Source organism: Maniola hyperantus, chromosome 5 (genome assembly GCF_902806685.2).
Source record: "Maniola hyperantus chromosome 5, iAphHyp1.2, whole genome shotgun sequence".
NCBI lineage: Eukaryota > Metazoa > Arthropoda > Insecta > Lepidoptera > Nymphalidae > Maniola > Maniola hyperantus.
In genome coordinates this window covers 11,485,539-11,503,881 of record NC_048540.1, presented here as the reverse complement: position 1 = coordinate 11,503,881, position 18,343 = coordinate 11,485,539, and the positions used below count along the sequence as shown (strand labels likewise).

Genomic DNA, 18,343 nt, shown 5'->3' with positions numbered 1-18,343 from the left:
ACTTGCCTTTATATTTTGTTTTCGATGTAATACGGGAATAGGTTCGTTAGGTTACAAAAATAACTTTACTACGTCATAGTAAAATATAATAATATATTTCAGCAATAATTATACATATATTTACAGCATACTTAGTATGGAAAGGTAAACAAAACAAGTCCTAATATATTGCGATCAAAAGATGACTTTTACTATGCGTACACGCCATTAAATAAAGTTAAAGAGTTCATTTTCAAAGCAAATAAAAATGGTCTATCAGCATAGAACAATCGAAAGCGGCTGGTGGTAACTGAAAAAACATAAACAACTCGTTAAAAAGAAACTTAATATTAGAAGGGTTTTCATTCGATACTAGAAAATCTTCTAAATAACAGTAAAAATTAAATTACGAGTTTTTATCGAGTCCAGTAATAGTGTGTCCACTAGTAAGTTTGCCAATAAACTAATCTCACAAAGCTGCGTCGAAAGGCTGTGTAATACGTGCTTGACTGTAATTGTGTGTTTCTGTACCAGTTTGTCTTTGAATAATTTTATAAAAGCACTGAAGATGATAAATATCCCTACAGTTATTTGTTAACAAGCACTTATGGAAAATACCCCTCTCACTCTGAGAACCCATCTCATTTTCTAAGAGGAACCTGAGCCCAATAGGCCAATAGTAGGCCGGCGATGGATTGACATGAATGAATGAATAAATGAATCGAAGATAAGAATAAAATAAAGCTAGTGTGTGCACAAATAGTGCGAAAAAGCATGTTATTATAAAAACCTTTAAAACTGCCCTTATTTAGATAAAATAATAATGTTGTACCTGCTTGGATATGAAATTCTATGAATCGATGGGACACTACACACATATTTATATTATAATATAAAAATGTGTAATTTTGATCATGACCATTAATTTATAAATACCTACCTAAGAATTGAAGACTCCGTTAAATAGAATATTGTTTCCTTCGCATAAATAGAATATGAATGGATGGTCCGCTGTAAAGCTGATGCGTTGATAACGGGCAGACAAACTTCTACTGACTGCCGCGAATACTGAAACAGTATCATGGCGTTACAAAGAGGTAAAGGCAATGAACATACCTACTTCATGGTGTATAATAATTTTGGTTACAAATCACACTTATATTTTAAGAAATTAGTGAAAAAAAATACTTGAGCACAAACTTAACCACGCAAATGTAATAAATAGATAACTTTCAGATAATAATAAAAATTTAGCGTTTAAACTATCGTGAGTGATTTCATTAATATAATAATAAAATGGTCTTAGAGTGTGTAGGTATGTGCATATTTAGTAATAAATAGATAGTTTTCAGAAAATGATAAGAATGGCCTCGACCGACGACGTTAAATGCATCATCTAATATTACCTATAGAAGTATCCTCAAGATCGACATTTGATTTTTTAAATCAAAATCATCACAACTTCGACAAAAAAAAATCAAAAAAACGTGGAATAATATCGTAAATGCAAAAGTGTGTCTGTCTGTCTGTCTGCCTGTCTGTTAGCTTTTTACGGCCCATCCGTTTTGATTTTGATCAAATTTGGTACAGAGATAGCTTGCATCACGGGAAAGAACATAGGCTACTTTTTATCCCTTAAAATCAAAGAGTTCCCACGGGATTATTAAAAACCTATGTGCACGCAGACGAAGTCGCGGGCATCATCTAGTGGATCATAATTATAATGAACTTTCGCATTTATAATATAAGTATGAATTTCTTCCTGATTTTTTTCTTCTCCATGTTTGTATTCTAAATTACCATTAAAACGTTAAGTGTTTATATAGTGTTTAAATATTATCGTTCTTAGTTATATCACTTGACGAGTGCCTTTATTATGTACTCACCATTAGAGGCAGCGGCTTCCGCACCTTCTTCATTGACTTCGATAAAAGCTTTTTGTACTGCTGAGCTTATGTACATATTGCCTTTGACACGAATGAGGTAATCTAATCTTGCTACGTGAGGATCAAATATCTCCGTTACATTCATCTGAAGCAAATAGAAGTATGCGTGAATAATAATAATTTAATTATTATAAATTATAGAATACAATCCCAAGGTGCTAGAATGGCGACCTCGCACCGAAAGACGCAGTGTTGGAAGACCCCCCACTCGGTGGACGGACGACATCAGACGAGTCGCAGGGAGCTGCTGGATTCAGGTGGCGCAAGGCCGTGGCGTGTGGAAGTCCCTACAAGAGATCTATGTCCAGCAGTGGACGTCTATCGGTTGATGATGATGATGATGATGATGATGATAGAATACAATAAAAGGTTGATTATCCGTTTGTACTTGGGATTTATAATGTGACAACTTGTTTCTCCTTCACTGCTCTACGACAGAACAGCGAGAAAACGAGCATTTGAAGCCTTTGCAGACGTCAATAAGTAGGTAATAGCATAGGCTTAGAATTTTGTGTGTGCCTCCAAGGCAAGAGTGAATAGGCGTCTTCTAGGCATGCGTGCTCCAATCACCTCTTCATTGCTTCTATAAGCATGATAATAAATTTTTTATCTGTTTAAACCTCATTGAAATTCAAGAAGATTGTATATAAAGTGGTAAATAATAGTTATTTTTACCTTTCGAAGAATGTCTTTCAGATCAGTCGTAGTCTCAATTTTAAATGTGGGAAGGGACAGGTCAACTTCTGTGTCCGCAAATCGTTGAGAGCATTATCTAAAACTGTCGAGTCCTTGAGTACTTCTTGTACCTCTTTAATACCTTCAATGTCACGAGGTAGCACCACGACTAGCGAAGTTTCGTCACCTTTGTAGGGGATTTCTATTATCTGAAATTAATATTAAACGATTTGTTGGTTTCAGACTGGGTTGTGTAAAATTATTGTAATTTAGCTAATGTCCGCAACTTCTAAGTGAATGTCTCCGTTATACTAGCTATGTGCATGCCAAATTTCAGCCCGACGATCCACCTAGTAGTTTTAGCTGTGTCAGCTAGAGAGATTAGTCAGTCAGTAGTCAGTCATCGTTTCCTTTTATACATTTAGATATAAAGAATCCGAATAACTAACCTAGGACTTCAGGAACAGCGCTCTCATGTGTACTTGTAATTACTCTTCTGTGCATCATATCAACTTTTTTTGTTTCTGCTTTGTTGATGTGAACACATCCTCTCACGGGTAAGCGTTTTGTCAAATTGAGTCTCCATGATCCCTAAAATGATGTGAATGAAAAATTTTACAACGTCCTCCTGACCAAATTTCTGCCACGGTGGCTAACCTCAATAGAGCCTTAGCTAAACTACATGGGAGATAATATTATAGTGTTCAAGTGTCGTGCGTCAACTCATTATCCCATCAGACTATGGAAGTGAAGAAAGAAGAACGCTTTCCTGGTCTAATGGGACGGCAATCCGACACAACTGGAGGAGAGATCAAAATGAAATGAAAAAACCAGTCAAGTGCAAGTTGGACTCGCACCATCGTTGACCCGTACCATCGTACAAGGAATCATAACACAATATACTTTTTTTTTTTAAATTTGCATAGCGGGCATTTTGAAATTCGTCATCTTGCTTTTTATTATTTGTTGTTATAGCGGCAACAGAAATGCATGTGCAATGGCACACTGAATTTCAACTGTCTAACCTTTTACGGTTTATGTGAACTGACGGACGGATAGTGGAGGCTTATTAATAGGGTACCTTTGCATTTGTACTCTTCAGGTACGAAACTATAAAATTATAGAAGGCTACTAATACACATATTTTCATGTGTATTAGTAGCATCTATATATATTCTATATATCTTCATCATTTCATTCATTTCATTTCATAGTCTCAGTACAGGGAACGAATGTTATAATGATTTCAAAATACCTTGAAGTAAATTGCGTTGACCAAGAGCGCTCTAGTATCCTGACCTAAGCTGTCAGGACTAACGAGATTCTTGATACGGTTGTTGGTGTTTTGTTCCACCTAAATTAGAAAATAAAACCATAATTTACTATCATTTCGTTATCGATAAACCGAATCTATAGCTGTCATTAACTTTTATCATTAACACCTCAGAATACAGTAGGTTTGGTCCAAAGGCGGGCTTTTTGACTTGTGGACGATCCCAAACTAATCGGCTCGTTGGAAAGCCTGGAGCACCGCAAAGACGTAAGCTCTCTTTGACTTGTTCTGTCGCCTTTATAATGGGGAGTGCTCTGAAGAGCTATTGACCATCATTCCACCCTCCTTTTTCTACAACCGCACCGCACGCCACCGTAAGCAATTTCACCCTCACTACCTGGCTGTCTGGTGCACTTCGACCACCCGTTGTGCCAGATCCTTTTTTATACGCGCATGCAAACTGTGGAATTAACTCCCATCGGCGGTAATCCCACTAGATTAAAACATCAAGGGGCGGAGCAACAAATTCCTGAAAGGTCAGCAACGCATTGGCGGATACTCTGGTGCTGGAAATGTTCATGGGCAGCGGTAATCACTTAACATCAGGTAATCACGCCTGCTCGTTGCTAGCTATTTAATATTAAAAAATGTTGCTCGGGGGTCCACATATCTTACCATACCATTCAACAAGTCTAGCAATCTTATCCAATTGACCAAGGAGAGGAAACCCGTGCTTAGTAGTGAGTCGGCGATAGGTTGATGATGATGATAATTTAATTATTATTTACTAGATGCAACTCCGTCCAAGTGGATTAAGGTTTTCCGTGGGAACTCTTTTAATTTTCCGGCATCAAAAAGTAGCATATGTCCTTTCCCGGGATGTAAGCTAACTCTGTACAAATTTCATCAAAATCGGTTACTGTTGGGCCGTGAAAAGCTAGCAGATAGACAGACAGACACACTTTCGCATTATAACATTATATAGTATGGATAGTACCCAAGTATTGATCTCATTCGCAGCTTGCTCATTCTTTTCGAAGTCAATATTTGAGCTGCAGCACCAAAGGTTTCCCACGTAGTAGCGCCGAAATCTTTGAACACGTCATAATTCAAAGCCAGGTATATTTTACTGACTGTTTTTTAGTGTCACGCCTTTTATGGAATTTACTTTGGTGGTTTGCGTGTGAAAAAGCTAATTTCACCTGAAAATAAATTTAAATTGTTTGTCTTTGCACTCAAATAAGAGCAAACTGCAAAATATCTACTGTTTCACTCTGGATTGTACTTACTAAGTTTGGTTATATTTTCCTATACAAATACAATATCCACGTAGAGAAGTTAGTATAGGGCTCTTTATGTTACGTACTCAATCCCATGCAAAAGACTAAGACAAAGTAGGCGTTAACCATTTTTTCGTCTCTGTTACGTAATCTCATATTGGTCGTAACAGAGACTATACTAACTTCTCGCCGTGTATACGGTATAGAACCTGACTTATCCTAAAGAACTTACAGCTTCATCAGTAGTTATTCCAATGGCTTGCCATAGTTGTTCTCGGGTATTTTCTCTTGCAGCTATGCTAAGTTGCGCAAGAGGCGTCATAACCGAGTATGGTGATATAACAAAACTTCTATCGGGGTTTATTTTCGCCACTCCTGTAAATATTACAAATAATTTTAATGTACGTAATGAGTAAGTATTGAGAGTGGTTCCAACTGCGCAATCGTCGATAGCACTGGTTAAAATTTTTGACTCTGTTGATCGGAGTGGATAGGGAACTGATTTTGTCGGTTTTCCCCGTGCCCAAGTGAGTAGGTACTTTAATTTGGTGGTACCGATGATTACCACTAACATCTGACAATAATACCTATCTTAAATGTCAAATTAATATAACATGGTAAAAAATTCTAAACCTGGCTAGATATCTTGCCTACCTGTTTATCCTTAACCGGTTGTGGAGCTAAGGTGGCCAAAAAACTTGTATATAATTACAATAAAAGCTCATAGGAACAGACTTTATATCTTCTTTACCATGCTTAGTAAATTTTCAGTTACCTACTAGGTACATACTTCTCGAAAACATAAAAATACACGCCAGTTTTTTTTAAATTCATTATAGGCAGATGCATGACCACAACCACACCTGATGGAAAGTGATGGTATGGGCTAAGATGGTTTTCTGCTTCGAATCAATAACCTTCAGTTTTCTTCCCGCCATTTTTCATCTGTCGAAAGGTAAGTACGTCGCTAGCAATTTTATAACTGCTGATGAGAATAATAAGCAGACCAAATCTTAAGCCTTTAAAATGATAACCTTTCTAAAGTGTGTAAATTACGATAGTGAAAGAAATGATCAAAATCCGTTTAGTGGTCTTTGAGACAATCGCGAACATACATGCATACATACCTACATTCATACCGGCGAATACATAGCCTCATTTTATGAAGTCGGTTAAAAATAAGGAAGTCGCTAGGAAGAAAACGAATTTATGTGTAAAGAAAGGTTTATACTAAATCTGGTCTTAAAACGGTCTGGTAAAAACTTACGGAAAAGAATTTTGCTGTGAATCTGCTGTTCCCCATGTGGAATAACAGCTCAACATCTTTTTGGTCTTCTGCAGCCACGACAGCGAGAGACAAAACTATAACAGTTCAATAAATGAAAGTTAATACGTTACTTTTTGTCTTGTTATTTTGTTTTTTGGCATTTAAATAGGTTTTTTGAGTATTAATCCCGCAAATTGCTATTGCCCTAGAACCATGTCTCATAGGCATTGAAATGACGTCATTTTGACGTCTAAAATAAACTCCAAAATTAAGAAAAAATTTACGTACTAATAATTCTAATAATTTTGTTTCTTCTTATATTTTGATCATCTCGCAGTGTTTGTGCCTTAGTTTAGTTTAATTTATTAGGTATAGGCTTTCTTATTGTATTTTTATCTTAATTAAAGTCATAATAATAATAAACATTTAAAAGATAGTGAACCTACCCAGAGTAAACTGTCGGGTCAGGGTAAAAGATAGCTGCGATACGAAGTACACCTAAGAACTTAGTAGGTACTTACTTACAAATTTTTATCATGCTCTTTTTATAAATCGTCATAAAAAGAAACAAAAATAAATAAGTAGGTATCTTCGAGCCTATCTACTTTTACGCCACATACATAAAATAAGATGACTAGTTGATATTCGGGACTTGTTTCACATTCATGAAGATTTTTAAAAAATCTAGTGCGATTTCTTATTTTCCGAGATAAAACCGATTCAAGATTTGATCGCTTCACCGGTTGGGCCATATAAAAGGGTAGGTAACGGGCACACTTTCGCATTTAGTTAGAAGTACAATAGGTGACAGGTCGAGATGGCCAATCGGGGTATGAGGCAGGGGGAAGCTCCGCACACCCGCACGCCACCGGCCGGCCGGCGCTCTACCGAATTGCCATCGGAACCTGTTGCGTAAATGGATGAAAAAAATAATCCAATATACTCCGAATCACAACTGTTAATTTAATTTGACCCTAATTTAATTTCATGTAGACTAGACGGTTTAATTTGTGTTTAATATCTACATTATGACTTTCAAATAAGATTATTAATATAGTTAGGTATTGTAATCAGAACTTAAAAATACTTACAGCATATAATAAATATTGGCTTCATTGTGGCGGATGATGCGACTGAATGTCGCTTCTCAACTACGGTGTACCAAAGTTTGCGATGCTTTTATAAGCAACTAGCTGACCCGGCGAACTTCGTACCGCCTAACAGTCGATTCTGTAATTTTTTTTTAATACTTTAAATTTTTCTCTCCGTAAGAACCATCTTCGTACTTCAAGGAATATTATGAAAAAAGAATTAGCGAAATCGCTTCAGCTGTTCTTGAGATTTGCGATCAGCAACACATTTAGCGATTCATTTTTATATATAGAGATCATGATTTATAATCTACTTATTTTATAATCAAGTTTTCGGTCATGTTTGTTCTGTTACCATAGCAAACATTATAAGAGTCCTTTTAGACATGCCACAACTTCAAATGTCGCCAGACAAAAATCACGCATAAAGCAAAAGGCCTCGCCATATGGGCATTGGGCTCTTTGTGTCAACTGCCAAGTCAAAAGTACCATTCATAACGGTAAACTGTACTTTTGACAGTTGACACATAGAGCAAATATGTCGAGTCCATTCTCAAATTCCACGCGCTATGTACTTGTAGCCGCATTCACACGTACAACAATTTATTTGCAATAGGCTACTTGACAATTTTTTTAAGTTGGTCTTAAATGGTTAATATTTGTCCTATTATATCAAAAAAATTAACACTATATTTTTTTGCGCCCTAAAAACCGTAAAACTTTAATTTAAAAAATATTTTTCTTAGACAGGTGAAAACACTGTCGGCCATGTTTGGCCGATAGATTATCTGTGCTCTGACGTCATGCATTTGTAAACAACAGTATAACCCTGTGGTTATGCATTTGTAAACAACAGTATAACCCTGTGGTTATACTGTTGTTTACAAATGCATGACGTCAGAGCACAGATAATCTATCGGCCAAACATGGCCGACAGTGTTTTCACCTGTCTAAGAAAAATATTTTTTTAAATTAAAGTTTTACGGTTTTTAGGGCGCAAAAAAATATAGTGTTAATTTTTTTGATATAATAGGACAAATATTAACCATTTAAGACCAACTTAAAAAAATTGTCAAGTAGCCTATTGCGTCTAACGTCTGTCACAAACGTTGGACAATATTGACGACATCACGACCACAAATACAATCACTCGCGACACACACAATCGACTAACTACTTAGTAATTATTGGCTGCGACAACGCAATTTTAGGAACCGTAATATAACCATTCACACTCGAACAGTAATTAATAGGTAGTCTCGAGTAGGTATTGTCTGGCAATATTTTTGCTGCTTTGGTGTTGTGATGTGGTCCGACTAAATAGATACTACTTAAGTAGAGCTCATATCACCGAATATGAACCATTTTTAAAACCTTTCTAACTGACTTGGTTATTGTAATGGTTATAGATATAAATACGGAATCTAATTCAGTTTAACTACGAGAAGTTTGAATTTTATGTTCCATTTACTTCGTCGGATGTGAAAACTTTTGTAAAAAATGGCATTTTTGATGATCAAAAAGAAGAACTAACATTAGATTATTTTTAACATAATACTTCACCATAATCATGAACAGCCCATCGCCGGGACACTAGTCCTCTCAGAGTGAGAAGGGTTTTGGCCATATATATAGGTATATAAAAATACTACATTTTATTTATTGTTATACTGCAAACCAAAGCATCTTAAGATCCTGCTCGTGAAAGCTTTCATTATGCATGTAGAAATGTGCATCTTTCATGTTTAATTAGTTAGTGGTTGCAAATGGCTTTTGAGTAAAAAGGAACGTAGGTGTGTATATTTATTTAAGTACATAAATAAACACACTCTGACTGCTTGAGATTTCCTTACGAGGATAACTCTTTTCAAATTATGGTTGCTACGAGTAAGTATTATAGTCGAGTAGGTAGTAGACCAGTTTTTCTTTTTAGTATATTTTAAAGTAAGTAAAATAAATAGGTTTTCACATTACGAATAAAATAATTTAGAATATTCCGTCATAATAATATCACGGAATACTAAGTTCTAACTCAAGTAAGCTAATGGCATTATTATTATTATTATTATTATTATTATAAGCTGGCTATCACAATGTTAAGGATTTCAATAGCAAGACAGCTTGGGTATGTGTTGCTATAACAGTTTTCAAAGTTTTAATAAGTTCTATGTGATATTGTGTAATGGTGATGATAAAAATAATACCTTGCTGAGTTATTTGTGGGCTTCTTCTCTGACCAGGGCGCATTTGGAACCCTCATTGTTTACGTAATTAATTATAATCAGATCAATTATTATCTGACAAATTCAATTCGAAAAAAAAAGTCTTTTTCAACCATAAAGCCAAATACTAATTTTCATAGATATAACTTGATGGCCCTTAGGATGCTAATCATATAGGATGTAAAGTGGTTCAAAATAAAACTATGTTAAATTGTGTGACAAAATATCTAAGTAATTTTCAAGATAAATTTTTCTGCAAATATTGCCCATAAATTCAACGAACAGTTCAAAGCAAAGGGGCGACGCGAGTGCTTTATGCTACGGTAAAGTAAAATGCATCCATTGCAGAAGCGCACGGAATACGTATCGTATACCTACACCGTTTACAGCTTTCAACGACACCACAGCAGCTGCTCGGTTAATACAGTCGTGGTTTACCCATTATTTTGTTGAAAGCTCGTTTAAATAGCTGCTAGAAATGTGTGCACTAGAAGTTTGGTTAGAACCTACCTACTTGTACTAGTACTATTATGTATATTATTCTGTCATCATCATCATCATCAACCAATAGACGTCCACTGCTGGACATAGGTTTCCTGTAGGGACTTCCACACGCCACGGTCTTGCGCCGCTTGGATCCAGCGGCTCTATATTATTCTGTGCTTGTACAAAATTAATCTAAAAAATGGAAAGAATTAGAGTTTTTGAGCAAACTCATCACCATCATCAACCTATCGCCACCTACTGAGCACGGGTCTCATTTCCTAAAAATAAATACCTACTAAGTAGGTAATATAAACTCCTAAAAATAAGTAAGCGTAGTGTAGTGCATCCTCCAACAAGATGGACCGACGATATAAAGACGTTAGTAGGAAGTGGCTGGATGAGGAAGGCTGAGGACCGGGTGTGGTGGTGCTCTTTGTGAAAGGCCTATAATCAGCAGTGGACGTCCGCAGGCTGAAATGATGATGATGACGATGATGGACTACTAAGTTATTTTATAGTACCTAATATCGACAAAAATCAATGAAATTGTTAAACAAAACTACCTATTCCGACTATTGGGAGATAAATAGGTACAGTACGCGAATAGTCAACCAAGTTTATGTGTACCTAGCACACTTCGAATAGTTGACTAATTATTTTTAGTGTAGTTATGTTAGTGTAATATTAAAAGCTTTATCAATTAAAATTCTAATATTGAATCTGTCGTTCCATATAGCCTTGTTATTCTTGAGAAAAACACTAATAATCTAGTAGTTGCCGTTATCAAGGCTAACAAAGGTCATAAATATAGTCTAAAATCTAACATATTGAAAATTTAAAGAGCTGATCTGAGTTCATGAGCAAGACGAAAATCATTAAAGTAATTATTTTTGATGCATAATTATTAGTATAAGATTTTATCTGTCCAAAATGTAAACATAAAATTATAAAATATGTTATCTCTCATTATTGTGTGGGTACGATTTGAAAGTTTTTTGTTGATATAAAAAAAATGATTATTACCTAATACCTACTGATAAGTTTGGAAGATATATAATAAAACACGTGTATTGAAGTAAAGATTTTTATTTCAATTTTAGGTAGGATCTCTGTTACCATGGTAATTATTATTCACTAACTTTACTTCAGTCCAGCACTTTATTGTATGATTTAGATACGCTTGTACTTGTACAATACTAAGTATTGTATTTTCCTAATTGTAGAAGGCTCCACTGAATAAGGTATTGTTTCCTTCGCGTAGAGAGAATATGAAAGGGTGGTCAGCGAAAAAGACGTATATACGAGGTGCATTTAATAACGAAACGTAAGACACTCCGAATTCTGAAAGGAAACAGAATATAACATTAATCGAAGAAAAGTAAAAATAAATTTATAGCTAATGGAAAATTCCGAAGAACGATATCATGTCAATGGTTATAAATCGTAAATATTTTAATTAGGAAAATATAATGAACTAAGAGCCAGCGTGCCAGACCTTCGTTATTTTATAAAAGCTGAAAGTTTCTCTGCGTATTGTCCCCAACACTGTTAGGTACGGTTGGTTGGATGTTTGTTTGGATCATGGTGCTTTTGGGAGATAACAGGTAATAAACGTGTAAAAAATCTTACGTCAGAGTATAGAGGACTAATATTTTTTTATATTTTCTTCGGAACAGTATTAGAAATCACGTCATAAATTGCCGACACTTAGTAACCCCCAACCCCCTGCCAGACACCTTTAACGATTAAAAGTTTAAGGGTGTCTGGCAGGGGGTTGCCACATAGATCATTATAAGTCATTATTTGATGAAGTGTGCGTATCACTCGTAGCAACAACCAATGTGCACGTTCTTACCGTTTGCAGCACCAGCCTCAGCCCCTTCTTCATTAACTTCAATAAAAGCTTTCTGTTTAGCGGAGTCTATGTATAAATCACCGGTGTTTTGTATGAGTTTGTTCAGCTTAGCTGAGTGTGGATTAAATATCTTCGTAACTTTCATCTACAGGACAAAAGGTTGTGTTTTCTTTATCAAGAAATTAATACTAATTCTAAACAACACTCAAATATAAATTAACTAGTCAATCTAATCTAAAAATATTATATTTTAAATAATAAAATATTATTATTCAGCTCAAACCATAGTGGTCTAGAAACAGATTGCATTGTTTGTAGGTTTTCGGTATAACGCGGGGTCTACGTAGTAAGAATTTTCAAATTTAGCAAATGTACCTTGCTTAAGTTTTACATAAGCTACTAACTTACTTTAATTAAAACATCTTTAAGGTCGGTGGTCGTTTCAATCTTAAATTTCGGTAGAGACAGCTCAACTTCATGTTCGGTCATATTTTTAAGAGCGTTCTCTAGAACGTTCGGGTCTTTAAGAATTTCTTTGACTTCATTAATGCCCTCGATGTCCAGTGGAAGAACAACTACAAGAGATGATTCATCGCCTTGGTAAGGTATTTCGATTATCTGAAATTAGTTAAGGTATTTAATCTACGCATACCACCCACTTCTCACTAATTGCTATAAGCTCGAAATTTCGTCAATAACAAATTAAATTATATAATATATTATAATATAATAGGAATACTAATTTTAAAATAATTATCTTCTTCTAACTGCATACTACAAAATAACTTACTTTAGATTTCAATTCTTGGCTTTCTCCGTACATGTAGTCTCCATTTCTGTGCATCATTTGAACTTTGGTCGTTACGTTCATCCTTTTGTAGAACACTCGTTCAAAAGTTTTATCTTCATCAAATTTCTTTTTCCAAGTACCCTTTAAAATAATGAACAAAAGTTGAAAAAGCTTCAAAGGTTTTTAAGAAGCTATGCAGACGTTATCACGTGATTGAGATATAACTACTGTTGCAATCAACATTTACAGGCGGGCTATAATATATAGGTACTTAAGGGTGAGATGGACGATGTTTTAACAACGTTTGCTATTACGTTACTATTCTGAAAACTAAACAATATTTTTGAAATTATTATTTACTTTTTGCAAACTTGTGGTTTTTACGTGGTTTATTTACGCTCGAACATATACCTCTAAATCGAAGCGCTCGAAGTTGCTTCCAAATTTGGTCTAAATCCATACTATAATAATAAGATAAAAATGCGAAAGTGTGTCTGTCTGTCTGTCCCTCTGTCTGTCTGTCTGTCTGTCTGCTAGCTTTTTAACCGATTTCGATGAAAATTGGTACAGATATAGCTTGCACCCCGGGGAAGGACATAAGCTTTAAGCATAAGATCCCGGAAAATCAAAGAGTTTCCACGGAATTCAAAAACCCAAATATACGCGGACGAAGTCGCTGGTATCATCTAGTCTAAAATAAAGATGTTTCAACTTTCAAAATAAATTTCATTTTACTTTACTTATTTATTGTTGTCAAGGACAGTTAATGGAGATATATTATATAAATCAATATCTGAGTTTCAAATTTAGAACAACAAAATATATTAGAATAATCTACCTATGTATAAAACAATCAGCGAAATACATTTGTGTAAAGAAGCGTGTGAGAAGTAACCTTAAATTGCAAACCTTGAAGTAAATGGCGTTGACTAAAAGTGCTCTGATATCTGCAGTAAGAGAGGCAGGATCAACTAAATCCTTAATACGACTGTTGGTTTGCTCTTCCACCTGAAATGGTAAATAAAAATGGTAAGCATTACCATGGCAATTCTGTTTTTACCCTGACTACTCGTGAAATTGATACTTACATTTCAGGTAAACTGAAATTATTTAATTGTAGTGTATGATCCATAAAAAAACCAGCTAAGTGCGATCATAAAAAAACCAGCTAAGTGCGAGTCAGACTCGTGCACCGAGGGTTTCGTACTACAGTTATTTTATCGGCATTTTGCACGATAGTTCAAAAACTATGATGCATAACAATAAATAAAAATCTGTTTAAGAATTTACAGAAAAAGCCCTTTCATAATGATACCCCTCTTAGTTATTAATCTTACTTTGAAAGTTAAAAATACTAATTAAGTATTTGTCCATGAGCAAATTTTTTTTGTGATGTAACTACAAATTCACGGTTTTCGGATTTTTCTCCTTATGTGTGCTATAATAACCTACATGTGCTACCTGCCAAATTTCATGATTCTAGGTCAACGGGAATTATCCTATAGGTTTTTGACAGACACGATAGGCATACAGAAAAAGTACAGTAAGTGTTATTAAAATATGTCTTTGTACAAAAATTTTAGAGATTAGTTTTGGAAAGTAAACATATTACCCATGTGTTCATTTTATTTGCAGCATTTTGACTATCCCCGAAATTCAAGCTTTGAACTTCGGATCCGAAGGTTTGTAGTGTGTCGGCAGCAAATTGATGGTTCAGCTCATAGTTATCAGCAACGTATATTTTGCTTGCTGTTTTCAATGTTACTCCTTTTACATCTCGCACTTTAGTGTTGATACGGGAAAATACTTCTTTTGTCTAAGAATAATGAATAAATGTTTTTTGAAAAGTTCGAACTTTCTTTATTAACATAAGTACATACTTAAATGATATTGCTGGCAAACAATATTTATCTATAAAATAAAAAGCTTAAAACGTTGATACTATTTCGCATAGCCATCTTTAAATAAAGCTGACTAACTGACTGAGTGACTGATCTATCAACGCACAGCTCAAACTACTGGACGGATCGGGCTCAAATTTGGATTACAGATTGCTATTATGACGTAGACATCCGCTTAAAAGGATTTTTAAAAATGTAACCCCGAAGGGAGTAAAATAGGGGTTTGAAATTTGTATAGTCCAAGCGGACGAAGTCGCGAGCATAAGCCAGTAATAAATTAATAAGCTGATGATACTTACAGTGCTATCATCAGGCATCCCTATGGTGTCCAGCAGTTCATCGTGTGCCTCATCCACCGAGGCCAAGCTCAGCTGAGCGAGGGGCGTCAACACCGAGTATGCAGATAAAACGAAACTCTTCTCTGGGTTAGTATTTGCTACTTCCTGCCATATTTAAATCATTTTTCGTAAAAACAAATCAAGTTGAGTAAAATCAAAATACAGAACTACTCTGTAAAAAGCGTTAAACAAATAAAACAACAATTACTTAGACTTACAGAAAACATTCTTGTTGAGAATTTATTATTTCCTTCGTAAAACAAGTTTTCGAGCTGATTTTCATCGCCCGACGCCATCGTGGCAAGCGCCAAAACTGTTGGAAAAAGTTCATTTTATTGATATGCTAAAAAACAAGTGCAATAACCGCAATAACATACTTTTCTAATATTGAATAACTAGCTGATGCCCGTGACTTCATCCGCGTGGATTTAGGTTTTCAAAAATCCCGTTGGAACTCTTTAATTTTCCGGGATACAAGTAGCCTATGTCACTCTCCAGGTTAACTCCATGCCAAAAATCACGTCGATCCGTTGCTCCGTTGCGACGTGATTGAAGGACAAAACAATATACCAACAAACAAACACACTTTCGCATTTTTAATGTGGGTAGTGATTTTGTTTTATTTTATTAGAGGTGTTCTGGAGTTGAGACCGCGTGCCAGTAAGCGCAGTATGGGCTCCGGCAATGTAGCGTGAAGTGGGTGGATTCTTCATCCATCCAGGTTTACTAGGTCTACATTTTTTTTCGGAAAAAACGACCCGGGTTTGGGTTCTTGCGAAAAACTCGATTCCATGCGGACAAAATCGCGGGTAAAAGTCATTCATATTCTTATCATTAGAACCTATTACCTACCTACTTATAAATTGGAGTATCGCACGTGGAAATTTACAGTCCGCCCTTCTCACTCTGATGATAATACGGCGTGACCATTGCAAAGTTGCAAACCATTGCACATCTGTTGAATGAAGTGGAGCTGATCCGAAGGATCTTTCCCAGATTACAGCTCAATGGTTTTATTTATTTTAGCACAACGGCAATGATGGCGCAAACCATGTGCTGCGCTTTTTAAAGTTTCTATTGTGTTTTGTTTTCTTGTATATGAATTTCAATCTTATGTCAAAGTAAATAAGCTGATTTTAAATACTGTTATCAAAAATATTCGGTGGCTCCACTTCACTCAATCTGCATGTGTCAGTCCTAAGGTAATAATATATTTTTAAGAATAAATAAAACAACTTACAATAAGTGAAATAAAATAGCTTCATTTTGATAAACGACGCTGTCGGGCAGCTATTCAATACTGAATCATCTAAATTGATAATTATTTCTTATATTATACATATTGCGAAAAGTATTATTAATTAAGTAGCTGTACTAAAGTTCGTACTTTTGACTGAACTGATAAGTCGCTATGGGAAAGATATCAAGTTGGTACAATGATTTCATGATCTTTTAAGCTAGCTCCATATCCACACTAATACCTATTATTAATATGAAAGTGTGTCTGTCTGTCTGTTTGCTGACTTTTGACAGCCCATCAGTTTAATCGATTTTGACAAATTTTGGTACACATATAGCTTGCATCCCGTGGGAGGACATAGGCTACTTTTGATCCCAAATTTGATTGGAAAATCAAAGAGTTCCCACGAGAATTTTGAATAACTTAAATCTAGGTGGACGAAGTACCCAGGTTTTATGCAAAACCTTGTATAATATGCGTACTAGATTGAGGTTGAATTCTCTGTGATAATAAGAATACGTCTATGATTCATTGCTACATAGGAAATAGGAATGCCCACTACGTAAGCCTGCGCGCCACGCAGTCTTTGTCAATGGAAATAACTTTTATAAATGTATACGTTTCTAAGATACAAAATAAGACAAGTGCATGAGATTATTATTATTTATTTCGATACTAGCTGATGTCCGCGACTTCATCCGCGTAGATGTAGGGTTTTAAAAATCCCGTGGGAGCTTTTTGATTATCCGGGATAAAAGTAGCCTATGTCACTCTCCAGGTCTTTTTAACTATAATATCCTTGCGAAAAATCACGTCGATCCGATGTCGATAAGACAGTGTCGCAATGTTTCTCTATCCATTAAAAATAATTAGGAAAATCGGTTGAGAAATCTATGTAAGTATAAATAATCTATGTATAATGTCTAATAAACGTATGTACCTACCTATACCGAAATCTCCAAGATTTCTGAACAGATTTGCGTAATTATTTTTAAAGTCGGTTAAAAAGTAGCCTATGTTACTCCTCGGTTAATCCTATAGGCGACTTTTTAACCGACCTTTAAAAAGGAGGAGTTTTGTTTACTTATCTGTGAAAGTCCCGTCAAATTAGGTTCAGCTGTTTCAGAAATTAGCCCGTTCAAACAGACAGACAGACAAAAATTTAAAAACCTGTGGTTCAGTTATGGTACAGTTCAAATAACCCTAGGAGCTTAATATGAGGTAGTTATTTCGAAATTACAAACAGACACTTCAATTTCATTTATTAGTAAGTAGGTAATAGTTTAGAAGTATAGATAAGGTAAGGCGGAAGGTCTAGCAGAAACGGAATTTTTCTTCGGCGTGTTATCTGCGCTAATTTTATAACATTCACCTCAACATTTAACATTTCAATATTTTATCGTTTTTATCACATTGTAGCAAAATTCTGGAATTCTGATAGATTTGTTCCCATTCTTACTGTCTCATCTCATTGTTTAATATTTTTTTGCCTTTTCTTCTTGGTTTCTGCAAATAAAACACTTGTTTTAGGTTGGTATCTATTCGATCGATATGCCATTAGTATCTATAAAATATGTAAATAGTATGGATCTATAAAATATGCCTGACGGACGGTTTAACTCATGAGTTAGTCGGAATACCTTACTAGAATCTGAAGCCACTTTCCCCTCCACCTCAGCCTTACAGCGTTCCTTGCGTGTCGCAGCCCGACCCGCAGTCTTCTTAACGCTGCGTCGGGAGCTGATGCCCATTGATAAAGAACCCCGGACGGATTAGAACCACTTAGGTAGGTATTTATACTTACCTGACTAAATTCCGACTGTCACGTGAGTTCAGCTGGCAGACAATTTTATATAATGGATATTATCAATACTTATAATAAATACCTAATATATTTTATAATGGATATCACTCACGATAGTTTAAGCGCTAAAAGTATGGATATACTGGATATATAAATAAAAAAATAAAAATATTTTATTTCAGGTCTGGGGGGACCC

The 18,343-nt window shown here is 35.3% G+C and overlaps 2 protein-coding genes and 1 long non-coding RNA gene across 4 annotated transcripts in view; all 3 read right to left on the bottom strand.

Annotated features, from left to right (window-relative positions):
* Nucleotides 1-166: 166 nt before the first annotated feature.
* The window catches only part of LOC117982184 (uncharacterized), a 36,714-nt gene continuing 18,537 nt past the window's right edge, over nt 167-18,343 (bottom strand). The window contains exons 19-20 of the mRNA XM_034968497.2: nt 920-1,047; nt 167-289 (exon numbers count right to left, since the gene is read on the bottom strand). Coding sequence (XP_034824388.2) covers nt 920-1,047 — 128 coding nt within the window. The 3' untranslated portion in view covers nt 167-289. The remainder of the gene's footprint in view (nt 290-919; nt 1,048-18,343) is intronic.
* LOC138402412 (uncharacterized) lies at nt 5,049-7,575 on the bottom strand. Its single transcript, XR_011236782.1, has 4 exons — nt 7,512-7,575; nt 6,417-6,515; nt 5,386-5,525; nt 5,049-5,075 (listed from the first exon to the last, which is right to left on the bottom strand). It is a non-coding gene; the product is annotated as an uncharacterized lncRNA (long non-coding RNA).
* LOC138402404 (antichymotrypsin-2-like) lies at nt 11,409-16,394 on the bottom strand. Of its 2 annotated transcripts, XM_069498798.1 has the most exons (9): nt 16,344-16,394; nt 15,322-15,416; nt 15,065-15,208; nt 14,477-14,680; nt 13,774-13,872; nt 12,865-13,005; nt 12,483-12,692; nt 12,075-12,219; nt 11,409-11,560 (listed from the first exon to the last, which is right to left on the bottom strand). In XM_069498798.1, exons 1-9 carry the CDS (start codon nt 16,366-16,368, stop codon nt 11,433-11,435), a joined length of 1,191 nt encoding a protein of 396 aa, XP_069354899.1. In that variant the 5' UTR covers nt 16,369-16,394; the 3' UTR covers nt 11,409-11,432. The 2 variants fall into 2 exon arrangements, with proteins under 2 accessions (XP_069354899.1, XP_069354900.1); XM_069498799.1 differs by lacking the exon at nt 14,477-14,680.

Bases quoted from the DNA above. Each gene is read 5' to 3' on its own strand.
- LOC138402404 (XM_069498798.1), bottom strand. From the start codon at position 16,368: ATGAAGCTATTTTATTTCACTTATT. The intron at 15,417-16,343 runs GTAAGTTGTTTT...TTTTTCCAACAG, and splicing joins GCTATTTTATTTCACTTATT to TTTTGGCGCTTGCCACGATG. The intron at 12,220-12,482 runs GTAAGTTAGTAG...TTTGTCCTGTAG, and splicing joins TTAAAGATGTTTTAATTAAA to ATGAAAGTTACGAAGATATT.